Below are 26,357 nucleotides of genomic sequence, written 5' to 3' on the forward strand. Positions count from 1 at the left end.
CAATCTAGAGCAGCCATGAACATATTTTAATTCTCTTGACATTTCTCATTTTCTGATATATGTTTAATTTACTTTTTATTTTTTTAATGCCTATTTCTTCACTCTTGAACGTAAGCCCCCAAAGAGCAGGGACTCTGTTAGAGCTCATCCCCAGCAACTAAACATCACCTGTCATATGGACGGTATTTAGTGAGTACTTAATGGATAGATAGATGTATAAAATTTCCCTGACTTTAAGAAACAGCATAAATAAGAATTGAACATCTTCAAGTATAATTTCTATTGACTTAGCACATTTCCATGTTAGGACATGGGTGTTACCGTTTTCTCTTACTTCAGGAACCAAGTTTAACCTAAGAAAACTATAATTACCCCAGAAATTAGCACAGATTCAGATAAGTAGAATCAATACAGGTATTCTCGCTAGCTATAGGCCAGAATCTTCATTCTTAAGGCTATGGGATTAATATACAAAGGGTGGTTTACTGAAAAACTCCTTAAGTTATCCATTGGTGGTTTTCTGTAATTGTGCATTGAGTGAATGAATGAATGCAAATCTCTTCAGTGTATATTACACATATGGTCATGGATGGTGTTCTAAACAGGAAAATAAGAAAAGTTGTACTTGTTCTCATTATTGTTTGGCTACTTTGTGTAGAGAACCAGCTAATCTCAGGGGATGCCAGGAGGGATAGGAGCCAGTGTCTGTCCTTGTAGACTTGCATTCTAATGGGAAAGACCAACAAATATGAAACAGTAAGTATCAGTGAAAGAAACTATGTGATCAGTGCCAAATGAGTGGTATAGACATAAATGATATGGGCGTTCGTAGGAGATTGTATTCATTAAGACCAGGAGTGTTCAGGTGAACCCTAAAGTGTGAATTGTACTTAGACAGTGGCTGGGAAGGGAAAGCATATGAAGTTAGAGAAATGTCACAAAAAATGGCATAGAGAGATGCCAGACAACTAGTCAGGCAGGTTGGTACAGTCACATAGGGATGGCAGTTTAGGATTCTGTAGGATCCGGTCCTCAGTTTTACAGGTCCAGAAGCTCTCCTTTTCTTCTAATAATCTGGGGTAATGTTCTCAAAGAGTTAATTCTGCTGACCAAATGACAAGGGTCTAAGATGCAAATTAAAAAGATATTTGTTTATTTATAGTGAAGACCTTCCAGTGACTGAGATGATTGGATCTGATATCCAAGTTACCCTTTCCCAGTGTCAGAGTACCTGGGAAATTGAATTAGTAGTCAGAATGGTTTCTTGTGAAAATAGAATCAAAACAAAGGATCTTTCTCTTGTTTTGAATGGGGATCTGCTCAGGAGAGAACCTTTATTAAGGGTTTGTTTTTTTTATCCTGAATTCTTGTCCTTGTAAGTGTGATCAATATGGAGAAGAATTCAGAAAAACTCAGAGACAGCAGCAAGCCAACTATTACTTGTTATATCCACAGCCAATCTTTCATGAATCATTTGAATAAAAACCTAAATTATAACTTTAAAAATTTATATTTCAGTTTTTGTAAGGCTTTTTGACATACTCATTTCTTAGTATTTACTGATTTGGAGTCCAGTTGTGAAAGAAAACAAGAATACAGAAATACTCCATCTTTAGTTTCAGTTTCATTTACTGTTGGTTTATCTTTAAGACTATGGCATCAGGCCAAAAGAAACAGTCTTCCCTAACAAACTTGTTGCAGACCCAGGGAAAAAAATGCTTTCCGAGAAACTAATGTGCTTAGAAGAAATTTCCTGAAAAGTGAGCAGGGAGTTCAGTGCTTTCTGTAGACTGGGAATCTCCCTCAGCTGAGGGACAGAACACCTTGAAAAATATGGGAGAGGAGGGCAAAGCTTTGCTTTTCATAGTTTTGACTGAGCTGCAAAAAGATTCTCTTAGCTAAGAGTGCTTGGTAATACTGGCTACATACTTTGGAGTTACCTCCATCTCCTCATTCACAGCCAGGGCAAAGTGGTTGATAGACTCTAAACATCATCCTGCTTGGGAAAGCCTGAGAAGAGCTTCTCATTCAGACCATGCAGGGTTTTGCTTTTCTCACACTTGATGGGACGATGAGATGGGCTAGGAATCTACAGCTGACTGTATGTAGTTTGGTTTCTCACTTGCTCTGTGATTATGAACAAGTTGTTAGGCCTATCTGTGCTTGTTTTCTTATTTTCAAATATGCCTTATAATACCTAACTCGTCCACCTTTCAGGTTGTTTTAAAAATGACACCTTATGAAAAAGGTATTTTATTTAACAAGTCTAAATGAGTTTTTCACTGGCTAGCATTTCAGAAATACAGCCAGCTCTCTGGCTGAATTTCAGCTTATTTCCTGGATTCAATAAATAGTATTTTCTCTCTGGATGATGTAGTTATTTGTGTGATCAGATGTATCTGTTTGTTTGCAGTGTTCATTAGTTATAGGCCTGACTTTCCTGGTGAAAGAGAGGGTTGGAATCATTCAGCATTTATCTTAGGAAGGGGCTTATTTAGGTAATCTGGCTTCCCTTAGATGAGTAAGAGTCCACTGTGAATTTACCAAACAAGACTTCTCTTCTTTGTTTAATTAAGTCCTAGCCTGAAAAATAAAAAAAGAAAGGAAGAAATTCAATCCATAAGAATCCGAAGGGAAGAAATAAAACTTTGCATAGAAGCCTGTCTGTATAGAAAGCTCCCCCCAATTTACTAAGTTTTAGAAAGAACAGAATTTATCAAAGTGGATGGCCAGAAGGTCAATGTACTACACTTTTTTTCCCTTTTTTTTTTCTATTTTTTTAGGACTGCACCCATGGGCATGGGGAAGTTCCCAGGCTAGGGATTGAATCTGAGCTGTGGCTGCCACCCTACACCACAGCCACAGCATGCTGGATCTGAGCCTCACCCTCACAGCAATGTCAGAGCTAGGCCAGGGATGAACCCAGGTCATCATGAATATTAGCTAGGTTCATTACTGCTGAGCCACAATAGGAACTCCATGTATTACACTTTTTACAAACATGTGAATATGTGCATGCATGGATCAGAGAGGACAATATATGTATCACCAACTAAAATGATTAATCCGAATCTACAAACCTGTGGTCTATTAACAAGTTAATTGACCATAAACTTCTCATTTCAGAGGAAGAGTGAGAGCAAGTTTTAGATCTCTGGTTCCTCTTTTAGAGAGGAGCCAAAGAAATGTGGCGTAATTATGTCACTGCTTTTCTGAGTGATTTCATATCTTATAAATTGGGACATTTCTAAGAATCTCTATTAAATTGTAGCAATATTTTGGCTTAACAGAGCAATTGATGAATTAGATCAGCATGCTGTTCAGTAAAGGACGTTGTTAATCCAGAGATCAAAGCACTGAAGGGGACTCAGTGGCAAGATTATGGCTAGTGAATGACATTGAATAGATGGAATGGTAGAAGATAAAATGAAAGGATAGGCAGAGCAGAGTAAGAGGTGGGAATTGATTTCCTTTTTTTCCTTTCTTTCTGCCCCTGTATATATCTCTTTCTCTCTGTGTGTGTCTTTTTCTTTTTTCACTTTCTTTTTTTTTCTTCAACTCTCTTGATTTCCTCTCTCTCTTTTTTTCCTCTCACTTTTTCTTTCTTTCACTCTCTGTCTCATTTTCTTTCTTCATGGCCCCAGTAGGGCAGGAAGACTGTGGATTAAGAGGTATTGACAGAGTTCCCGTGTGGTGCAGTGGATTAAGGATCTGGTATTGTCACTGCAGCAGCATGGGTGGCTGCCGTAGTGTGGGTTTGATCCCTGGTCTAGGAGCTTTCACATGTTGTGGGTGCAGCCAAAAAAAAAAAAAAAAAAGATGTATTGAAATATGCCAATACAGGGGGCTCTCAAGTTATGAATGTTTCTTAAGACAAAGAGTCTGGAGGATCTTTGGTTTCCATATTAAATATCTGTGCAAACTGCTTAGTATTAGACTTTATTTTATAAAAAATAGTGTATTAAAATTAATATTTACTGTATGCTTTATTTTGTGCTGTGCTGTTTTAAAAATTTTACCATGTTTGGTTTTAATGACCACTGTAGAGTCTAACCATTCTACTAGACTGCCTCTGTGAGTTGCTTTTGGATTAGCCTCTATTGACAAAAATCTATGACATCAATCAACAGGTCAAGGCACCTGGTCATCTTAAGTTAGTGACATCACTTGTCCCTCAGGAATAAGCAGGCTCTGTTGCTGAATCTGCCTCGTCAGGATCAAGAGGAGTAGTGTATCAGACAGGGACTTGGAAGGAAGGGGGGTATATATATTCATCTGGACTTCTGAAAAAAATTTAAGGATGTGGGCAAGAGTAAAGGAACGAATAAAGGATATTGAGGGCATCCAGAAAGAAGCTATTACTGGAACCTAGTGATAAACCCATTACATATTAACATAAAGATATTTATGAAAATATCTATATTTACCAAATAAAAACAATTTAGTGGAAAGAGTAGCATTGTTTTACATTTCTGGAAGTCTCTTTAATGTCTGGCTTGGTAGACGATGGCTAGATTCTTGTTATCTCCTTCTGCATTTAATTTGCTGCAGTATTACATGCCATGTAGCTTTAGGAAATTGGTGAGATGATGAGAATAAAAAAGACAACATCTTAATGTTACTATTAAATAGTTGTCACTTTATAGATTTTATGAAAGTATCTCGGACTCTTTAGAGGGTAGCAGGGAGGAGAGAGTGTCACAGTTTGAGAACTGCTGTTTTATAATACAGTATCGTATAGCATGTTATAGCATAGTATAATCTGTGCTCATTCAGTCTTTAGTTTTATACAGTGAACATTAGACTGTGATCATGGAGTTCCGTGTGGCGCAGTGGTTAACGATCCGACTAGGAACATGAGGTGCGGGTCGGTCCTGCCTGCTCAGTGGGTTATGATCGGCGTGCTGTGAGCTGTGGTGTAGGTGCAGAGCAGCTCGATCGCGTTGTGGCTGGGTAGGCGGTGGCTACAGCTCGATTCAACCCAGCTGGAACTCATATCCGGAGGCCAAGAAATAGCAACAAAACAACAAAAAAAAAAAAAAAAAAAAAAAAAAAAAAAAAAAAAAAAAAAAAAGACTGATCACAAGCATGTTATGATATCACTGATTATATTAAACTTAATGCAGAGTAAATACAGAACAGTAAAAAATAATTTGATGAAAATTTAATGAGTTAAATTAACACAACACATGCCAGTTACACAGATGTGAAGATCCCTTACTTTACAACTAGAAGACTATTGTCGGAGGCCAGCTCCAGCGGCCAGGAGCGTGCACTTCCCGATTGGAGAGGGACCGGCGTCGGCAAATGTATAACAAGGAGACAGCCTCTTTGTCCCTTCTTTCAGGGCACTGGACTGCTCAAACTTTATTGACAACAGTGGTTGATTATATAGACAGTTTTTCACTACAGATTAGGTTACAGTGTTAAAAGTACATTGGTTAACTATTACATGGTATAGCAGCTATGCATCCTGTTTTAAGATCTCTGTCTTAACTAAGCTTAGTGAGTACTTTGAAGAGGCCATAAAGCGCAAGAATTTGGCATTTACAAACTTTGTAGACTGGTGCTTATCTTCAAAGCGTTATGGCAGGGAGACAGTGTAAGTAAATATAAACCAACTTAATTAAACTAGCTATCACTAAAAAGCTTTTAAAATCAAAGACAAAACTCACAGCTAGGTTTTTTGGATAAGATATGGCTAACTTCTATGGACCTCATTAAAATCCTAACTAAAGTTTACTATATAACTAGTTAATAAACACTATGTTTTAACTAAGTTGGATTAAAATAGGGGAAAGTCCTTCAGGATGAAATTCTTATTATATTGTTGTAACTTTGTTAAATCACGAATCACCACAGGAAAATAAGAATGAAAAATAAGAATAATAAATAAGTAATCAGGAAAGACTGAGGAAAACTGAATAACAAATAAAACAGGAAAGACTAGGTCACCCGAGAAACAATCCATGTTCTCCAGCACAAACATGGAAATTGTTTTCCCAGGAAAGCCCCAGTTCTTCCCCATCAACATCAAAATGAGAGTTGTGTAACCTGAGGCCTGCCCTCGGCTTGTACTGTACAGGTAGGCTTTTTATCCTGACCAGAAGCCCACCTTCCGCATGCACCGTTCAGGTGAGCTTTTTTCCTGACCAGAAGCCCACCTTCGGCTTGTACCGTTCAGGTGAGCTCCCTTTCTTGGTTAAGAACCTGCCTTCAAGTTTTTCTGCCATCAGGCAAGGTCCTTTTTTTTGAGTCCCTGCATTTTCTCGGCTCCCCACAGAAGACCAGTTCATGCATGATCTGGTGAAAACCGTTTTGTCCCTGATGCTCTAGGCACCAGGAGTCCCATTTTGCTTGTGAGTGTTGAGCACCTGCCAAGCCGCTTATAACCATGGGTGCTGCAGGAGTACAAGTAGCTGACATGGCCTTAGTCCTGAAAAAGCAAGTATCATAAGATAGCCTTTGGCTAACAACCAGCCATGGAAGCCCAGAGACTGTCAAAGAGATCTCACGATTGTTGTAAAGAGTTTTGGAATCTTCTGAGAAAGACATTGTAAGCAGAGGAGAGGAAGAGTTTGTTGAATAAGGGGAGAGTGATCTATTCTACAGTGTATATGTCTGGGACACCTCAGGAAAGGATATGCTTGGTAACTCTGGGGTAGAATCTTGAAAGATGCATAGGTAATAGACACCTGGATAAAGGAGAAGGACATTTCGGATAAAAAATAGCATGGAAATGGCAAATAATAGAATATGACTGGAGTAGAGAATTCAAGGTGGTGACAGAAACAGCATTCAGAGAGAGGCTAAGCAATGTGGATTTTATTCTGAAGGCAATGAGAAGGTATTGAAAAATTTTAAAAGGCGAGTAGTATCAGATTAACATTTTAGAAGATGTCAGAGAAAACCAGAGCTGAACAACAATTAAAGTAGTAAAAAAAGCTTTTGTTTAGGAACTTGTATAATAGGGGGGAAAAGAGACCTCAGTATAGAGCTGGGCTTATTTCTGAAAACTGCATGGAAAATTAAGGTTTATAGCCAAGGTGAGTGTGTGTGTGAACGGGAGGAGGGGGAGCGGTGGCAGGGTAATAAGTGAATGGGAAATTATTAAGGGGGTAGGGTAATTTTTGCTAAACTGACCTAATAGGATTTGGAGGCAAGCTAGAGTGATCAGATGTCACTGGAGTAATCAGATATGAAGGGTGGGGGATTCTTGTTGAATTAACTTATTAGCAGGACTCTTGCTAAAACAGGAGAGAGATGAACATGTAAATCTACTGAAAAAGAGGGTTCATAACAAACTAAACGTTGGTCGTGGAGAGTTTTTGTCAAAGGTTACTTTGGACCACTGTTGGAGGGTAGAAGACTGAGGCAGGGAGCTCATGGAGGTTCCTATAGATAAGAACTAATTGGGGCCTGAACTAAGCATTATTCCTAGAGATAGGAGTGAAAGGGATGAACTAAAAAAATTTAATGTGATATGAATTGTACTTTCAGGTAATGCCTGTTGGACAGATACTGAGTATAAATGACAAGATACTGAGTATAAATGACAAGATTTTTGCTGCTTCTTCTGCTTCTTTTTTTTTTTTTTTTTTTTTTTTTTGCTTTTTAGGGCACATGTGTGGCATATGGAAATTCCCAGCCTAGGGAACAAATTGGGCTGCTGGCCTACACTACAGCCACAGCAACCTGGATCTGAGCTATGTCTGAGACCTGCACCGCAGCTCATGGCAACGCTGGATCCTTAACCCACCAAGTGAGGTCAGGGGTTGAACCTGCATCCTCATGGATGCTGGTAGGGGTCATTACCACTGAGCCACAACAGGAACTCCCCCGTTATCTTCTTACTGAATGTAATATGTGTGTGTGAATGTGTGTGTAGATAGAGATAACATTTGTTGTTGGAGTGACATGCACATTAAAGGCAGTTAAGGTGGTTTTTATTTTCAGAATCTTGTGACACTTGGAGTATGAAGAAACCAGGGCAGGTAGGCCATAGGTATATGGCTTTATTGAAGAGAGACCCAGGGTCATGGTAAAGGTAGAGGTAGGTGCAGATCTGGTCCTTTTTTGGGGGAACTGCTATAGATGACAGAGAACATACCTTGAAATAGAGTGCTATGTTTCTGAATTTATGCATTTGGGAGGCTTTTACAAATGTGACAGACTTAATCATTTGGGGAGGAGAGAACTATAAAATATCTATATGTGTATAGGTTTATATATGTATGTATATATACATATATACACACATACATATATACACACATATATACATATATATATGAGATAACTATATACAAGATACTGATACTGTAGTTAATATATGTGTGATAGCTATGGTGAGGCCCTGTAAAAGTAAATGTGTTTTGGTAACTGTGGCACATTTCCCTACTCTCCTGTAAGTCAGAGATTTAAATAAAGTAAATACAAATTTTATGACTATTTTGTTCCATTTTAAATTAGAAGCTTTAGAAAAGATCTAGTTTTTGTTTGTTTTTCTTTCTGTGGCTGTACCTGTGTAATATGGAAGTTTCTGGATCAGGGGTTGAATCAGAGCTGCAGCTGTAGTAGCCTATTCCACAGCAACGTGGGATCCAAGCCCCGTCTGTGACCCACACCACAGTTCATGGCAATGTCAGATCCTTGATCCACTGAGGAAGTCCAGGGATCGAATCCGCATCTCATGGATGTGAGTCAGGTTGATTTCTGATGTGCCACAATTGGAACTCCAAGATGAGGAATCTTAAGCAAGTAGTTCAGTATGGTGAGTTCATTAATGCATATTTTTCCATATTTTAGATCATTGATAAGTTTTTTTCAGGCTCTTATTAACTGTTTTTGTGAACAATTTATGGAAGAATGCTAAATCATGATTTGTGGGAAATCATGTAAAGTCTAATTTACCTCAGAGCATTTCTAGTATACTCATAGTTTATTGAGTATCACCAAGCAGCTACATCTGCATTTCTAGTTCAGGACTTCGAGCAAGTGTAGTTATCCTTCTTTGGCCCTTAAGTGAAACTGTAGTAGCAATGTACATAAGATCTCAATCTCAAATAAAATTTGTAGACAAGGCAAGAAGAAGCAACTAACATTATCTTGCCACCCCCCTCAATAGAACAATTGTGTGTGAGTGTGTACTGTTATTTATAATCCACAGAATGCATTGACTACATCTTAAAGATTTATATTTTTTGGGTCTGGAAATCTTTGGCAGACAACTGAAGAGGTATATTAATTCTGTATTGGTATATTAAGTACTATACTCAATAGCCAAAAGTAATTAAATGTAATCTGTCCTTTTCTATCAGTCGTATCCAAAACTCCTTCATCTGTTTGAAAGGAGAAACAGTTCTAAACTTCTAAATCACTGTGGACATTTGGCACCTTAGGTTCTATGTATTTAAAACCCAACCTGCAGTTTCTTTGCTATACCACACTCTTCTCTGATCTACCTATTCCTGTTAGTGGCAGTACTACTCTTTTATTTATTTATTTATTTATTTATTTATTTATTTATTGCTGCACCTGCAGCATGTGGCGTTCCTGGGCCAAGGATTGAACCCAAGCCATGGTGGCGCCCCAAGCTGGAGCAGTAGCAACACTGGATCCTCAAGCCAGTGTGCCACCAGGAAACTTGGCAGTACCATTCTTTTAAACCTCAAAACCTCAGCTTTTCTCGATGCTCTTCACTGGCTTTATTTCAGATTCAAATTCCTGGCATTTTCTTTGATGCCATTCCTCAGCCTTAGCCTTCACATACAATCTATCACTAAGTCTTATTCTTATTTTGCAATATAATTTTATATTTGTTTTCACCATTACCACCTTATTTTAGTCATTATTTTGGTGGTAAAGTACACATAACACGAAAGTTACCATTTTAACCATTTAAAAGTATGAAATTCAGTGGCATTAAGTACATTCACAGTGCTGTGTGGTCATCACTGTTATCTAATTCCAGAACTCTGTTGTCACCCCAAGCAGAAACTGTATCTGTTAAGCAGTCACTCCTCATTACCTCCTCCCTGCCGAGGCCCTGACAACCTTTAATCTGCTTTCTGTTTCTATGAATTTGCCTATTCTGAATATCTCATATAAATGGAATCATAATATGTTGCCTTTTGTGTCTGGCTTTATTTACTGAGTATGTTTTCAGGGTTCATTCATGTTTTAACATGTATCAGTGTTTCATTCATTTTTGTGGCTGAATAATACTCCATTGATGAACATTTGGGTGTTTCTACTCTTTGGTGATTGTGAATGATGCTGTATGAATAAGATTTTGTCTGAGCAATTATTTTCACTTCTTTTGGGTATATGTCTAGGAGTGGAATTGCTAGGTTATATGGTAATTCTGTTTAACTTAACTGCCTTTATCATTTTTCAGACCAGTCAGTATTTCCCAAAGTGTGGAATAATACCAAGGGGCCCACTGATAGCAATATTTAATATCAATTGATTATTCTCTTTTTAACTTCAGTCCTTCTGATTAAATCATGGGGAGTCTCAATTTGAAATTAAGTATTGCTTTCAAATATTTGGAAGATCCCCTGTGGTGCAGTGGGTTAAGGATCTGGGATTGCCACAGCTATGGCCCAGGTTGCAATTGCGGCATGGGTTTGATCTCTGGCCCAGGAACTTCCACATCTGCGGGTGTGACCAAACCAAACAAAATCTCGCCAAATATGTTTATCTACCTTTGAACAAATACAGAGCAGGCTGAGGCTTAGAAGTTTTGGCATGTAATGGTTTCTAGCTGGAATTTAGTATTTTTTATTTTATTTCCTTTTATTGTTACATTTATTTCTGTAGCAAGTGATGCTGATTTCACATATACAGTAGTGAAAATCAGCTTTTCATACAAATAAAAGCCATATAAAGGTGGTAAACAGAACTTGCAAAGGATAATGGAGATTGATCAGAAACATGGTAAAAAAAATAATTGTGATAGTATGAGAATGATTTGCATTTGGGAAATACAGACCTGAGCTATAGCAACATACTCCCTTCCCCAAGCTTTCCCAGTTTCAGTCAACCTTTTAAGCCATTCCCAGAATAATTTAGAGTAAGTTGGAATAACTTGGATAGGGTTATTCTCTTATTTGTGAACATTTAATGAATCCTTATAGAGAGTGAAATTCAAGGTTGTTTTGCTAGGCATTTGATGTCCTTCATCCTTATTCCAACCAACCAATCTAATGATTATTTTTAGAATTCACCTTATACTTACCTACCATTGTGCATTCTTTCATGGCATTTCTCTGCTGTGTGTTCCCTTTCCTTTACTTTCTGTTGCCATTCAGACATTCTATTGTTAATATTTATTGAGAGTCTGATATCTACCAGGCATTGTTCTGTGGGCTAGGACTATAGTAGCTTTCTTATTGAGCTTACACTTGTACGAGAGCAATAATTAAGCACGGGAATACTTATTTACTTGCCATAAATAGTGTTATGAAAAATTAAAGTCTTATGAAAACAAAGAGGACACCCAATCTAGTGGAGAGTGAAAGGGTGGTTTCAAACATGACCTCTTGGAGAAAACATCATTTAAGCTGAGACCTCAGAGTTCAAGTTATGGCTCAAGGGGTTAAGAACCCAGTATCCATGAGGATGCAGATTTGATCCCTGGCCTCACTCAGTGGGTTAAGGATCCAGTGTTGTCACAAGTTGCAATATCGGTTTCAGATGCAGCTCGGACCTGGAGTGCTGTGGCTGTATGGTAGGCTGGTGGCTGTATAGTAGGCTGGCAGCTGCAGCGCCGATTTAGCCCCTATCCTGGGAACCTCTGTATGCCACAGATGTGGTTATAAAAAGGGGAAAAAACTGAGATCTAAATGACAGGTGGCATTAGCTTAGTGAAGGAATGGGCTAGGGAAATAATTATGTGCAAAGGTTCTGAGGTGGTGTGGATGTTGACTCAGGTATGTTAATTCTTTCATGCATTTATTTTACCATGAGGAAATTTAAGTATTATGTTGTTTCTCATTAATGATGTATTGGTCTATACAACTTTACTTTTTTAAAAGAAAGCAAATTTATCATATAGCTCTTACCGAATTTTTATTTTTAAAGATACTCTAAAAAAAAAAAATCACTGTAGGGAGTTCCCATTGTGGCTCATCGGTAATGAACATGACTGGTATCCATGAGGACACGGGTTCAGTCCCTGGCCTGGCTCAGTGGGTTAAGGATCCTGTGTTGCTGTGATCTGTGGTGTAAGTTGCAGACACGACTCAGATCCCACATTGCAGTGGCTGTGGTGTTGGCCGGCACCTGCAGGTCCAAATCAACCCCTAGCCTGTGACCTTCTATATGCCACAGGCATGGCCCTAAAAGACAAAACAAAAAAAATCACTGTAAATAGTCAAAGATTCAGGTTTTAAAACTATCCAGGGAATTCATATAGAAGTCCCATTTCTATGTAGAAATTTATAGATTTATTATAAATTTATATAATTTGTATTTATTATAAATATGTTATAATAAATTTTATTTATAAATATATGCATATTAATATTTATACTATGTATTATCATAGACTAAATACATTATATTATGTACACACATATATATGTATTTGTGTACACACACACACACACACACACACACACGCACATCCCATAGATAACATTTTGACTTCTCATTATTGCTTGTAGGCACCAGTCAAAAGCTAGTCAGTAGGAGGGCATGTTAGTTCCAGGCACCTTTCTCTGCAATTTACTTTTCTGTCCATTCTCTGATCTGCTTTATGGTTGGCTCTTTGATACCAATGAGGAGAAACAAAAGATGCATTTATGGGCCCAGCATACTTTGCTGTGCTACTTTGATAAAAGATGCATTTAATTGTTTTTTTTTTCAAATAAATACTGATTTTTTGGTAATTCTATAAATATTTTCTTTTTTTTTACATTTTTAAAGTATAGTTGATTTACATTTTGTTCCAGTTTCTGCAGCACAGCAAACTGACCCAGTTGTTTGTACACACACACACACACACACACACATACACACTCCATTTCTCTTCTTTTTCTTTTTCTTTTTTTTTTTTTTTTTTTTTTTTTTGTCTTTTTGTCTTTTTGCCTTTTCTAGGGCCACTTCCCGAGGCATATGGAGATTCCCAGGCTAGGGGTCCAATCGGAGCTGTAGCTGCCAGCCTACGCCAGAGCCACAGCAACATGGGATCCGAGCCGCATCTGCAATCTACACCACAGCTCATGGCAACACCGAATCCTTAACCCACTGAGCAAGGCCAGGGATTGAACCAGCAACCTCATGGTTCCTAGTCGGATTCATTAACCACTGCACCACGACAGGAACTCCTCCATTTCTTATATTATCTCCCATCATGGTCTTTTTTCAAATGTATGAATGTCTGTAACAAGAGTGTTGTAGCAGCTAAGGTTTTTGGATACATGCAGAGAAACCAACTCTGGCTAGCTTTAGCAGGAAAGGAATTTAATTGGTAGTTTAAGAAGCCATAGGAAGACTGAAGAATCAGACTTGGAAGAAGTACAAAAAGCTAAGGGTGCTAGGTGGCAGGAGGGACTAGCCAAAGTCATGCTACAGGAACATGTTAGGAAGCCACTACTATAAGACTTAACTGTTATTACTGACAACTTAAAATGTTTCTTACTGATAGCGTCTTTATGGTTCTAGCTGGAGTTTAAAGTCTCGGGTAGGAGCCGTCTGGCTTCAAACTTGTTCTGACTGCCAGGAAGGAACTCCTTCCTTTGGTTTCTACCTTTTGGCCTCCCACCAAAACTCGTATAATAAGGAACTTGCCCTGAGTAAGGAGGGGATTTGAACCTAGGAAGACCCTTTAAAAAAAGAGATAACTGTCCTTCATAACTAGTCATTAAAATACCTTTCAAAACAAATCTGTGTGATGACTCTTAGCTGTATGCCTTTTGAAATACAAGGTAAAATTGTTTAAGGCATTTCATATTTGTGGAAAACACAGTTATTTCTGTTTTAAGAAGGGTTGTGATAGTTTATTAGAGAAGAATGATTTTGGTTCTTTTCAAAGTGAAACTTGGATAACCCTAAATTTTATAGTAGAGGAATGACTAAAAAAGTAGAATAGATATGTATTTTCTAAGGAAAAGAATTGTAGGAAGTAAAGGTGATTGCCATATATGCATATGTATTTATTTTTCAACATTTTCTTTGGTACACAAAAACATTTCATGTTTAAAACGTGTTCCAAATGTTACTGTAATTTATAAGAATAGATAAAACCAAACTGCATGGTAAATACATATGTCCTAATTGCTTCAAAACATCCCAATGAAAAAACAAATTAAAAAAATAAAATTGAGACCAAAGCTACTAATTCAGTTATGAAATACTTGCACTCTTACCAGTCACCCATAGCTCATATTTGTCTTCATAGTACATTTCATGAATTACAGCCTTTTTGTAAAACAAGATGCTATGTAAGAACTTTTTCCATATGTAAATATAATTTTGGGAGAAGAAATGTGTTCTTGCTTAAAATATTATCTAGGGAATGTTTATTACACACATGGATGCTTTTGACTTATGAGTCATGGTCCTGACTCCAGTAGTCATATTATATTGTAATATGAAATATTGGTCAAGTCTAGACAGGTAACTTTTAGAAACAGAAATGTTTTCATAGTCACAGCAGAGTCATCATAAGCATGAAACGTTCTAGAAAGTTTCCTAACCTAAAAATGCATGAATGTACATTGTAGCAGGCAGAAGAAATTCAGGTGTTATTATAGCGTTCTTATTTCAGTATTCACAGTTAGACTTGTTTTAGGTTTTCAAATCTTCTTTTCCAGGGCTTCATACATTTTGATATTTTAGGAAATTCATTCTTTCAACTTTCTGAAATGAAAAGAAGAGAGTTTTACAAGCTCGGGCTGTTCTTGCTCCCAGTGACTTAAGAGTTGACATGCAAAAATGTAGAAAAGGGAAGGTAATTATAACCAAAGACCCCCTTATCAAAATATTTTATACAGAGTTAGAGCAGCGTCATTCTTCAGTTTTCTGCTTTATTTTTTTCAGATTTGTCTGGGATGAAACAGATTATAAAATTGAAGTAATCTGGTAACCTACCTTCATTATAACATTTGCTTGCTTTGATTTGGGATTTAGGCATCTTCGTCCTTTATGTGCTTTCAGGGTGACACTGTTTAGGGAAGATCCATAATAGGCATTAAGTTTTCGATGGAAAAAACATCAAAACAAAAAAAGCCACTACCATTGTCATCTTCCACAAGTCCATTACTTACATCACTTCTGTTTTGTCACAGTTGTTACTTGGGTGAATTATGGAGACTTTCTCAATATCTGCCACTTTCACTGCTTTTACTCCAGGGCCAATGCAAAGACACCTTCCCGCTTTGAACATGGGGAAGCCTAGAACAGATCATAGCATCAGTTACTAATGGATCTGATGGCAAAAGATGGCCATGGTTTATAATCTTGATGAAGAATTTGGTCCATGTTTTCATTAAGGGCAAAGACAGTAACTTGTTAAATAGCACTCAATGCTGATACTGGGGAAGGAGCTTAAGAAAGAAGTTGATGATTTTCTCTTTAAATTTGTAAGCAAACCATTAAAGAATAAAGGGAAGCATGAAAGAAGTTTATTGGAGATCAAGTTTATTTGCCTCTTACTTTTATGCCCAAGAATGTTTCTAGGAAGCTAATAACATTATCTCATATAAAATCTTCCTGGCAGATATTTAAAACTTTTGCTAAAGACTCTCACCAGATTTTGTAGTCAAATAAGAAATTCCATTAAATTTATCATGCTTAGTTTTATCAGTTATCTCTAGTGTCTTAAATATCTCCAATATTCTTTGTCAAAGCTATAGTAACTTCTAATGTGTGAAAATAAATAAAAATTCACTGTATCTTTGAAGATAAAAGTGGAAGAAAAGACATTTGAAGTATTAGGAAAGAAATTCACAGGTTGAGAAGTAAAAAAATACCACTTACCTTGAATAGTTGTAGCACAAAATATGACAGCCAAGACTATAGCCATGCCCTTCACACCCATGTTTGTCTGCTGCTTCTGCTTCAGCTTTGATACTCTTCTTGGAGGGAGTAGAAATGCTGAATGTGGAAGAAAATTCTTAATTGGCATTTATATATAAGGCATTTTACACACCAACAGTCATGTTATGGCAGCAGGGATTTCCCTACCTGAGTCATGTTCCTTTCTTCCAAGAGTTTCTCTTTTGCTCTAGTCCGAATACTACTCTCCCTTCCTTCTGTTACAGAGTTGAAAGTAAAGGAATGTGAAAGTACTTTGTAGACGGTAAAGAACTGTATAAATATGGAATAGGGTATACCCAGTTGGGAACCAGCGTTAAGATACCATTTCCTAGAAATGTGTTTAATTATTGGGCTACTCTGGGCAGTGGTATTCTGATTGCCATCACATTTCTCTCAAGTGATGTTTTTATTCCTTAGATTCTACTTTGATGTAACTGCTGTTTTCTTTTTATTGCTATCTTTTTCCTCTTAAGCTTTCTAAATCTATTTATTTTAAATATATCACTTGCAGACACTTAAATCATATCAAAGGGACTTTAATAGGTGAGTTTATTTACTGTGTAATTGGTAGTCTGTAAACTTTTAAAAATGCATCCTTGTTGGAGTTCCCCTTGTGGCACAGTGGTTAACGAATCTGACTAGGAACCATGAGGTTGCGGGTTCTATCCGTGGCCTTGCTTAGTGGGTTAAGGATCCAGCGTTGCCCTGAGCTGTGGTGTAGGTTGCAGACTCGGCTTGGATCCCGCATTGCTGTGACTCTGGCATAGGCCGGTGGCTATGGCTCTGATTAGACCCCTAGCCTGGGAATCTCCATATGCCGCGGGAGCGGCCCTAGAAAGGGCAAAAAGATCCAAAAAAAAAAAAAAAAAAAGCTTCCTTGTTTCTTTTCTGTCTTTATGTTTTCCTTGGTTTCTTTTTTTTTTTTTTTAATTTTTTTTGTTTTCCCACTGTACAGCAAGGGGTTCGGATTATCCTTACATGTATACATTGCAATTACATTTTCCCCCCACCCTTGGTTTCTTTCTAACTTTAGGTATATTTTCTTTAACATTTTCTTACATGACTTGAACAAAATACATTGTTTTGTATTTTGCTAGCAGTCTTAAAAATTATTTTTTACCTGACTCTTTCTGATTATTTACATCAACCTGAATAGAATCTTCTGGTTCCTCCCTTTGTAAGATGAGAAACAGCACTTTAACTTTCTTTCAAACATTCTTTCCTGTTGCCTAGTTTTGTTGGTGTAATCTGTGGTTATAGCTAGTTTTCTATTTTCAGATGATTATTTTACATTACTCAACTTCTTTTTGGGGAATTACTCCATTTTAATATTCCAAAATCATACATTTATTCAGACATATCCTACATTCAAATTATTTTACCAGCCACTCAAGTCTTTAAACCTCTTAGTCTTTAATGTATCTTGAAGTAGCTGGAATATTATTTCTTTTTCCTCATTCATTTAACATAAATGATTCAAGACAAATTTTCTCTCAGGAAAATGGGTAAAGTAAAAGGAACATGTTCTTGGATCTCTGAGTCCTTTTCCATTATTTTTTATTCACTTCAACTACTCAGGTAGTATGTAGATCCAAAATTATGCAGAGTTGAGAGAGGAAACTGGTCTTGTCCATTAACCTTTCACTCGTGTTTTTTTTTTTTTAACCACACAAAAAGTAAGCCTAAGTAGCTCTGGCACGTGCTAATGTGGATGCTTTCTCTGTCCTTAACACTCTCTCTCTTTACTGCCTCTTCCTCCCAGAGTCCCTGACTTAAAGTTTACTGGAAAGCACCACCTGGTACTATGGGTAGTTCATTGCTCATTTGTTCATTCAACAAATATTTACCTCAGGTGTCTATCACATGCCTGGTGCTATTGAGTATTGAAGATAGAGCAGTGGACAAAACCAAGTTCCTTCTTAATACCTCTCAAGTTTTGCAGCATTCTGACTTACTGTAGAAGGTTGTCTGCCTGATTTCTGCTGGTTCTGTAGATGTGTGTCTTTAGGACTACGACTTCTGACCTAAGTACTTTCTGATATCACATGAGGAGGATAGATTTCTGTCAGAACATCCCCTCATCTAGTGAGCTTGAGAGAGCTCTCTTATTTCTGTTTATATAATAGGGTTCCTCTAGCATGGAATGCACTTTCTTCTGCTTTCCTTTCCTTCCTTTAAGTTTCGATTATCTTCATAGAGGCTTCAATACATGGTGATTTCTTCTCCTGGCTGTATAGCATTTATTGTGTTACCTAGCTTCATCCAGAAGAAATGCAGTGGGAACCACATACTTCATTTTATTTATTTTAATTAATTAATTAATTTATTTATTTATTATGGTGGCACCTGCAGTATATGGAAGTTCTCAGTCCAGGAATTGAATCTGAGCAAATACTGCAACCTATGCCTTAGCTGTGGCAATGCTAACAGCTAACCCACTGTGCTGGCCTGGGGATTGAACTTGTACCTCTGCAGCAACCCAAGCCAGCTACAGTCAAATTCTTAACCCACTGTGCCACAGTGGGAACTCCCATGTACTTAATTTTAAATATTCTAGTAGCTGCATTTAAGAAACAGGTGAAATTAATTATATTTTATTGTAAAACATGAAAAATTACTTCAAAGTATAATCAATATAAAAACATTAAATGAGATATTTTTTCAGTACATCTTTTAAAAATTTTTATTGAAATATAATTGTGTGGAATATAATTATTATTGGAATTGGAGTACCTGTTGTGGCTCAGCAAAAATGAATCTCACTAGTTAGTATCCATGAGGACACATGTTCAATCCCTGGCCTTGATCAGTGGATAAGGATCCGGCAATGCCAACTCGGATCTGGCATTGCTGTGGCTGTGGTGTAGGCTGGTGGCTACAGCTCCAATTCCACCCCTAGCTTCGGACCTCCATGTGCTGCGGGTGTGGCCCTAAAAAGACCTCCCCCCCAAATTTTTTTCGAATGTAGCAAAGTTGTGTTACTTTCAGGCATACAGCAAAGTAGTTATCCATATATATATAATATACATATATATGTATATTATATATATAATTACTTTTCAAATTATTTTGCCGTATAGGTTATTACACAATATGGAATAAATTTCCCTGTGCTGTACAAGGACCTGCTGTATACCATTACATCTTCAAATTGTACTAGTCACATTTCACATGCTCACTAGCCACATGTGGTTAGTGACTACCACATTAGTGCAGATCTAGTTATTCATTTAGTATATTACACTGCCCTAATACTAAATTTTAAATAAAGACGGAGATTGGAGAGATACTGTGCTTTTTCTTAATTTGCTTTAGAAACTTTTCTAAATCTCCTTAAGTTCTTCTTATTCTTTCCTTCCTTCACTGAGTCATTATATCTCATTGCTCTTTCTCTTTGATTAAGCAGGACAAAGTTTAAACTGCATTCTCTTTTTAGTAGTGTTTGACCTTTTTTTTTTTTCTTTGGTTTTTTTCTGGAATTGGACTATTCTAAGTTCACCTACTCAAACAAGTTTCTCCTTGAATTTAAAGGAGAATCCTAGTAAATGAATGTAGTTTTTATAGTCACCAAAAAAACCTTTCCAGCTTAACAGTTCTCTAATCTGTGATTCATGTGAAGTTTTAGTTATGTACGAAGTTATGCAGTTAATGTAGAGTTTTAAAATGTTTTCAAGTAGGAAGAGATTGGTGCAAGACTTTAAAGGTAATTCCCAACCCACCATTCACTAAATCTTTGAATAATATATTGCTTGCAAAAAAAATAAAAAGAATTGAAATTATTTTGCCAGTTAAACTGGTGAAAAGTGGGTTAGAAATGGAACAGTTGCCATTTATTATAAATCAGTATAAGGTAACAGAATCCTGTTATTGTGAATTTATATAGAGAGCAGATGACTCACTCCTAGGGCAGAGGTTGCCACACATGTGAGAGGCACCTGCAGTAATATGAACAGACTGAACAGATTGAAGTAGAGTTCTTAGCTCTTAAAAGTACAGTAGTACAGAACTTGATGCTCTTTTATAAAGGGATTAAGGCATTTAGGGAGCTGCCAGTAGATTTTTTCAGAAACCCTTAATGGAATAATACTTCTGTGATTTTTCTTACAACATTATTTAAAATATTCTTCCCAGAAATCTGACAGACCCTGCAGGCTATATTCAAGGCAGCTGTTAGGTACTGAGCAAAGCTGTATTTTTCCCAAAACATTTTGGGAAAAACAATAAACAATAAAAAAATCACTAAGGCATTAATGAATAGTGCATATTTTACTGCTTTTTGAAAGAATTCCACAAAGACAGTGAATTTTGAATAAGGGTGTTTCCGAGCTTCTACTTAATAATCTCTTTCTGGGACTTTGACATAAGATATTTTCAAAAGCTGTACCTTGCTAACGCAGTCTGGTATTTGAGAATGAAATATACAAGAACTCACATTTCACAAAGATGACTTCTTTTGTGATATGTGCTACCCCAAACACTGCCGTCTCAAATGCACGCACAAAAGAAGGGCCAGTTTTCAGTGGTCACTGTCACTATACTGACCCCACTGCTAGTCCTCTACCTTTCCTCTCCTTTTCAGAATGTCAGGAGGAGTGGAATCAGACCCTAATACACCTTGTAGGCAAGATAACTGAACTCTGCCAAATTTCTAATGTTAAAGGAGAGACAGTTATCTGTATGCTGAAGGATGAACACAAAAAGAAGAAATAAACTTTTAGCTTCCAGTAATTGAAGGTTTGAATGTTACTGACAATTCAGTTTACTTTGCTTTTTAACTATTCTTTTTTGTGCTGGCCAGACACAGTCTATCTGTATCTAGCTCCTGGAGTTGTGTGACCTTCTATTGTCCTAATTAAATTTATTGCAAAGGAGAGAGTTTCCTGGGACAGCTAAACTACAGGTGATTTATTGAACTATGACTCTTGGATTTTCTTGGAGATAAGTTGATTAAGATTTCAGTGTACCCTTCCTCTTCTGACGTGAAAACAATGTTTTGCGTTTTTGGAAGAAGAGTTATAAAATAACAATCATTATTTACCTTTTTTTTTTTTTTGGCGTACCAGTAGCATATGGAAATTCCTGGGCCAGGGATTGAATCCAAGTTGCAGCTGAGACCTGTGCTGCACGCTGGATTCTTTAACCCACTTCACTGGTCTCGGAATTGAACCCATGCCTCTGCGGTGACACTAACTGCTGCAGATTCTTAACCCACTGTGCCACAGTGGGAAGTCCCATTATTTGCTTTTTTTAACCTAGCAAAGCACATGTATAAATGCTGTTTGTTTTATGTAGAATCAGACTTACTTGCCATGGAATATTACTTTTTACCAAGTTTATTTTTTTAGAGTATAATTAATGTGTCAAAGAGAAGCTGCTTGATTTGTTTTCACAATAACTCAGAAAGAAAAAAGAACATGGGTTTGAAAATGAATTACTTCCCTTTAGAATTTTAGGTAAAAAATTAAGGCCTCACATGTTTAGAAGACACCAAAACACTCAAGTTTCATCTCACTGAATAGATTAATCCTGTTTTCTATGTCCACTGTACTCCTCACGAGAATGTTTGCTGCTTGCTATTTGCATGTATTTGATCCACGAGCAGTGGGTTGTATAAAGCAGCTTCAACATCACCTTATATTCAGAGAAATCATTTTTCTCACATCAAAGGCTGCTCTCTGCATGGCCTTAAATTGGCCACCTGGAAAATGACTGCAGTCTGTAACTGCCCAGATCAGTATGGGTGTTCATGTTAATTTTCCAAGCAGGAAAACAACATGCTTATTATTACAGGATAAAAACACGTGAGAGATTATGAACAACGAACAACTTTACAAAAAACTAGTTGATAGAAGCTTGATTCACTAAGAGGAAGGAAAATTGTGCAGTGGCTTCCCTTACTCTTTTCTGCTACCTAGAAAAGCTGAAGGAGAGGGAAAAACAGATCTGGCAGGTAGTATTTCAGGGCTAGTTGGAAAAAGTAATGCATGAAAGGGTCTTGCCTGGAGAGATGAGCCCTGTCTGTGAATGTTAGAGGAGCTATATATGTAAGGTATGGAGTTGATAATAAAACGTAAGTTTCAACTTCACATTGTGCATGTTTTTTTTAGTCAGCAGCAGAAAACTACTTACCTCTTATACTCCATCATTTCTTGATTCTTACCACTTAACACACTGTGTTGAGTTAGCAGGATATGTGGATTTTTCCCTCCCTAGATTGACAGGAAGGGCCACTTTTTATTTTTTATTTTATTTTTATTTATTTATTTATTTTTGTCTTTTTTTTTTTTTTTTTTTTTTTCCTAGGGCCGCTCCCACGGCATATGGAGGTTCCCAGGCTAGGGGTCTAATCAGAGCTGTAGCTGCCAGCCTACTCCAGGATCACAGCAACACGGGATCCGAGCCGTGCCTGTGACCTACACCACAGCTCATGGCAACGCCGGATCCTTAACCCACTGAGCAAGGCCAGGGATCGAACCTGCAACCTCATGTTCGTAGTCGGATTCATTACCCACTGCGCCATGATGGGAACTCCAAGGGCCACTTTTTAAAATCACCTTTGTGTCATCCACTACCATGCTGCATAGCAGGGAGTAATATGAATGTTTGTTACATAAATAAAGTTGATTAAAGAAAAAATAGGATAAATAAAATGATGATTTATAAGGAGCATTTCAGTACACATGGCCTGCCAATCGGAACTTTAAATGTAATGTTTTAAATGGAAGGTACAGTTAGGAATGTAAAAAAAAAGAACTGGAAGGCCTTTTTTTTGTTGTTGTTACAGATATTTTACTTCTTACATTATTTTAATACAGTGAATTTTGAATAAGGATGTTTGAGCCTATATTTAATCTCTCTTTGTGACTTTGTGATAGAAGACATTTTCAAAAGCTGTATCCTGCTAATGCAGTCTGGTATTTGAGAACGAGATGTACAGGAGCTCACATTTCATAAGGATGACTTCACCTGTGATGTTTGCTACCCCACACATTGCAGTTTTTCTTTTTTTCACTATAGCTGCACCTGTGGCATGTGGAAGTTCTCAGGCTAGGGGTCGAATTGGAACTGTAGCCGATGGCCTACGCCGTAGCCACAGCAACACCAGACCTGAGCTGCATCTGCAGTCTCCCCAACAGCTCACGACAACACTGGATCCTTAACCCACTGAGCAAGGCCAGGAATCGAACCTGCATCCTTACAGACACTATGTCAGGTTCTTAACCTGCTGAGCCACAATGGGAACTCCCAGAGTCCCATTTAATTTGTATTTCATTGAATACCAGGAGAATGATTATATTATGAGACATCAAAATTTGCCCTTTGTTAATATTTCCCTGTCATGATGAGTAGCAGTAACCATTAAAAAACCTTAGAGCAACTGATTCTTATTCCATGGAGAGAGAAAAAGGGAAGAAGCCTGTGTTCTTTTTCTTTTATCCTTTTAGGGCTGCACCCATGGCATATGGAGGTACCCAGGCTAGGGGTCTAATCAGAGCTGTAGCTGCTGGCCTACATCAGACCCACAGCAACACCAGATCTCAGCGGCATCTGTGACCTACACCACAGCTCATGGCAACGTCGGATCCTTAACCCCCTGAGTGAGGCCAGAGATCAAATCCGCAACCTCATGGTTCCTAGCCAGATTCGTTTCTGCTGCACCACAGGAACTCCCAAGCCTGTGTTCTTAATTAGCTGGGATAGACAGAAACTCTGGTGTGAGGCAGTAGTTGATGTCCATGCAGTAGGCAAACAACAGTCCCTGTCCCTGGGACTTTATACCAGATGAAGGCCTCAGATCCTTCCAGAGAAAACAGGGAAGGATAGGGAAGGAGTCAAGGAAACTAATTTAGCTAACCATCACAGTGCTGCTCCGTTATTCCCATCCCTGCATTCCACTGCTTTCACTAGCCTACATCCTTAATTCATTTCAGGGTACCAGTTGCTACCTCTCCTCATCCCAGGTCTCTTCTCTTCTGGAAACTTCTAAATTTGCATTGACAAAGAAGTACTGATCAGTTATTTTATAGATGTTCTTCAGTTTTGGCTTATCTTATGTTTGCTTGTAATTGGGATGAAGTTAAGCATTTTTGGGAAGAAAACAATCAAATGCTGATATGTCCTTTCTAGTGTATCATACCAAAGAGCTTATATTGTTGATATATTTTATGACTAGTGGTATTTACTTTGATCATTTGGTTAAGTTTCTTGCAAGGAAACGTCATCAAAGATTGGAGACCAATTAGGAATAACTGAATGCGGAGTTCCCATTGTGGCTCAGTGGGTTAAGAACCCTATGTAGTCTCCATAAGGTTGCTGATTTGATCCCTGGCCTTGCTCAGTGGGTTAAGAATCCACCATTGCCACAAAATGTGGTGTAGGCTGGCAGCTGCAGCTCAGATTTGATCCCTAGCCCGGGAACTTCCATATTGTCACAGGGGCGGCTGTTAAAAAAAGAGAAAGAAATACCTAAATGCAGTTTGGCTCCTGGACAGATCCTAGAAAAAGAATGTTAGTGGAAAAATTGGTGAAATTTAAATGAAATTGTTTAGTTAATTATGTTGTACCAATGTTCATTTCTTGTTCTTAGTAATTGTGCTCTAGTAATATAAGATGTTAAGATTAGCGGAGGCAGCTGGAGATAAGGATACCTGTAGTGTTTTTACAGTTTTCTCTAAGTTTAATTCTAAGGAAAAAGTTAAAAATAGTGACATCTAATACATAGTCTCTACTGTGTGCCAGACTCTTGTCTGTTAACTCTTTGATTCTTCTCAACCCACTGGGAGGAACTATTATTATGGTTGTTTGACAGATGAGAAAACTGGATACAGAGAAGTAAGAAACATGTCTAATGTCATATGGTTGTTAAGTGATCGTTTAGCTGGAAAGTGGCTGAGTTGAGATTTGAACTGAGGCATTTTAGATCCAGCAATCCATTACATCATACTGGCTTTCATTGTGCATCGTATACACAGACGCACACACACACAAAGTTTAAAAATAATTCAGACATACAAAAAACAGGTCTATCTGCCCCTGAAGCAGTCTGTTACTAGAGGGTTTTTTTCATTGTTTGTTTTAAACCTTCATAGAAGAATTGACTCTTGAACATTGATAGCAGCCTATTTTGGTTTTTATCCATAATATTCAAAGCTGTGCTGTGGCAGTGTTCTCTCAGAAGCTTCTTTTGGCTACTGACTGTTGTTCATAACAGCTGTGTTGGAAACTTAGGGAATCCCTTCTGAGACGGTTGGACCAGAAGATTTTATGAATAACGTGCTAAATGCTCATAACTACATGTTGCATTCTGCATAATAAGATTAAGTAGAACCAGATATTTAGAATTCAGCTAAGAAATTCTGCTGTCGCTCTCCTGAATGCCTTAATTAGTATAAATGCCTTTTTTATCTTAGTATTGAGATTATTTATTTATATTTTAAAAAACCCAACTTGGTGGCCATTGTAACAATGGCTTAATTTAAAGATTATGTTATGTGTAGTACTGTAGATAGGACCATTGGGAGTCTGAATGAATTACTTGAGTCTGATTATCAGATAATGTAGATTAAACCTGGGTTTCCTGTATAACTTCTAGAGGTAGGTGGTTCCACAAGGTATATATTTCCCTGAAAAAAAAGATTTTATCTTTGAGTGAAATAGAAAGTTGATAAAATATATTAAGTTACTGACTCATTACATTAAGCTTCATAATTCTAGGAATCAATCACTGCTGATGCATATGTTTAAAGAAATTCATTTCTATCTTTCATCTTGGACAGAAAGAAGAGGAACGAGTTATTTAAAAGGTGATAAAAACAGTAGGAATTTCCTACCTGTTTATACACGCACACACACACACAGAACAAGCAAGTACTGTTCGTCTTTCTTTCCATAGTTAGGATATTTTTTTCTATTTTGAATTAAACTTGGTAAACAGCAGCAGCAGCAGTGACTTCTTTTGTGTTACCTTTGGCTTCATGGTGCAGGGGAGGAATCTCATGGTAAGTATTTGCTTTGGAAAGTCCAAAGGCCAAAGTTTTTGTTTGTTTGTTTTTTTGGTTTTTGTCTTTTTAAGGCTACATCCGTGGCATATGGAGGTTCCCAGGCTAGGGGTCTAATCAGAGCTGTAACTGCCGGCCTACACCAGAGCCACAGCAACGTCAGATCTGAGCCACGTCTGCGACCTACACCACAGCTCATGGCAACGCCAGATCCTTAACCCACTGAGCGAGGCCAGGGGTTGAACCTGAAACCTCATGGTTCCTAGTCAGATTCATTTCCTCTGTGTCACGACAGGAACTCCAAAGGCCAAA

At 37.6% G+C, this 26,357-nt stretch overlaps 2 protein-coding genes across 3 annotated transcripts in view; one reads left to right on the forward strand and one right to left on the reverse strand.

Annotated features, from left to right (window-relative positions):
- The window catches only part of ART3 (ADP-ribosyltransferase 3), a 121,534-nt gene that overhangs the window by 25,850 nt on the left and 69,327 nt on the right, over positions 1 to 26,357 (forward strand). The gene's annotated exons all lie outside the window — the stretch shown is intronic.
- CXCL11 (C-X-C motif chemokine ligand 11) lies at positions 14,142 to 26,021 on the reverse strand. Of its 2 annotated transcripts, XM_005666774.3 has the most exons (5): positions 25,878 to 26,021; positions 15,988 to 16,104; positions 15,276 to 15,402; positions 15,100 to 15,172; positions 14,142 to 14,868 (listed from the first exon to the last, which is right to left on the reverse strand). In XM_005666774.3, the coding sequence occupies exons 2-5, from the start codon at positions 16,046 to 16,048 to the stop codon at positions 14,827 to 14,829; spliced, it is 303 nt and encodes a 100-aa protein (XP_005666831.1). In that variant the 5' UTR covers positions 16,049 to 16,104; positions 25,878 to 26,021; the 3' UTR covers positions 14,142 to 14,826.

The sequence above is a fragment of the Sus scrofa genome, chromosome 8, assembly GCF_000003025.6.
Source record: "Sus scrofa isolate TJ Tabasco breed Duroc chromosome 8, Sscrofa11.1, whole genome shotgun sequence".
NCBI lineage: Eukaryota > Metazoa > Chordata > Mammalia > Artiodactyla > Suidae > Sus > Sus scrofa.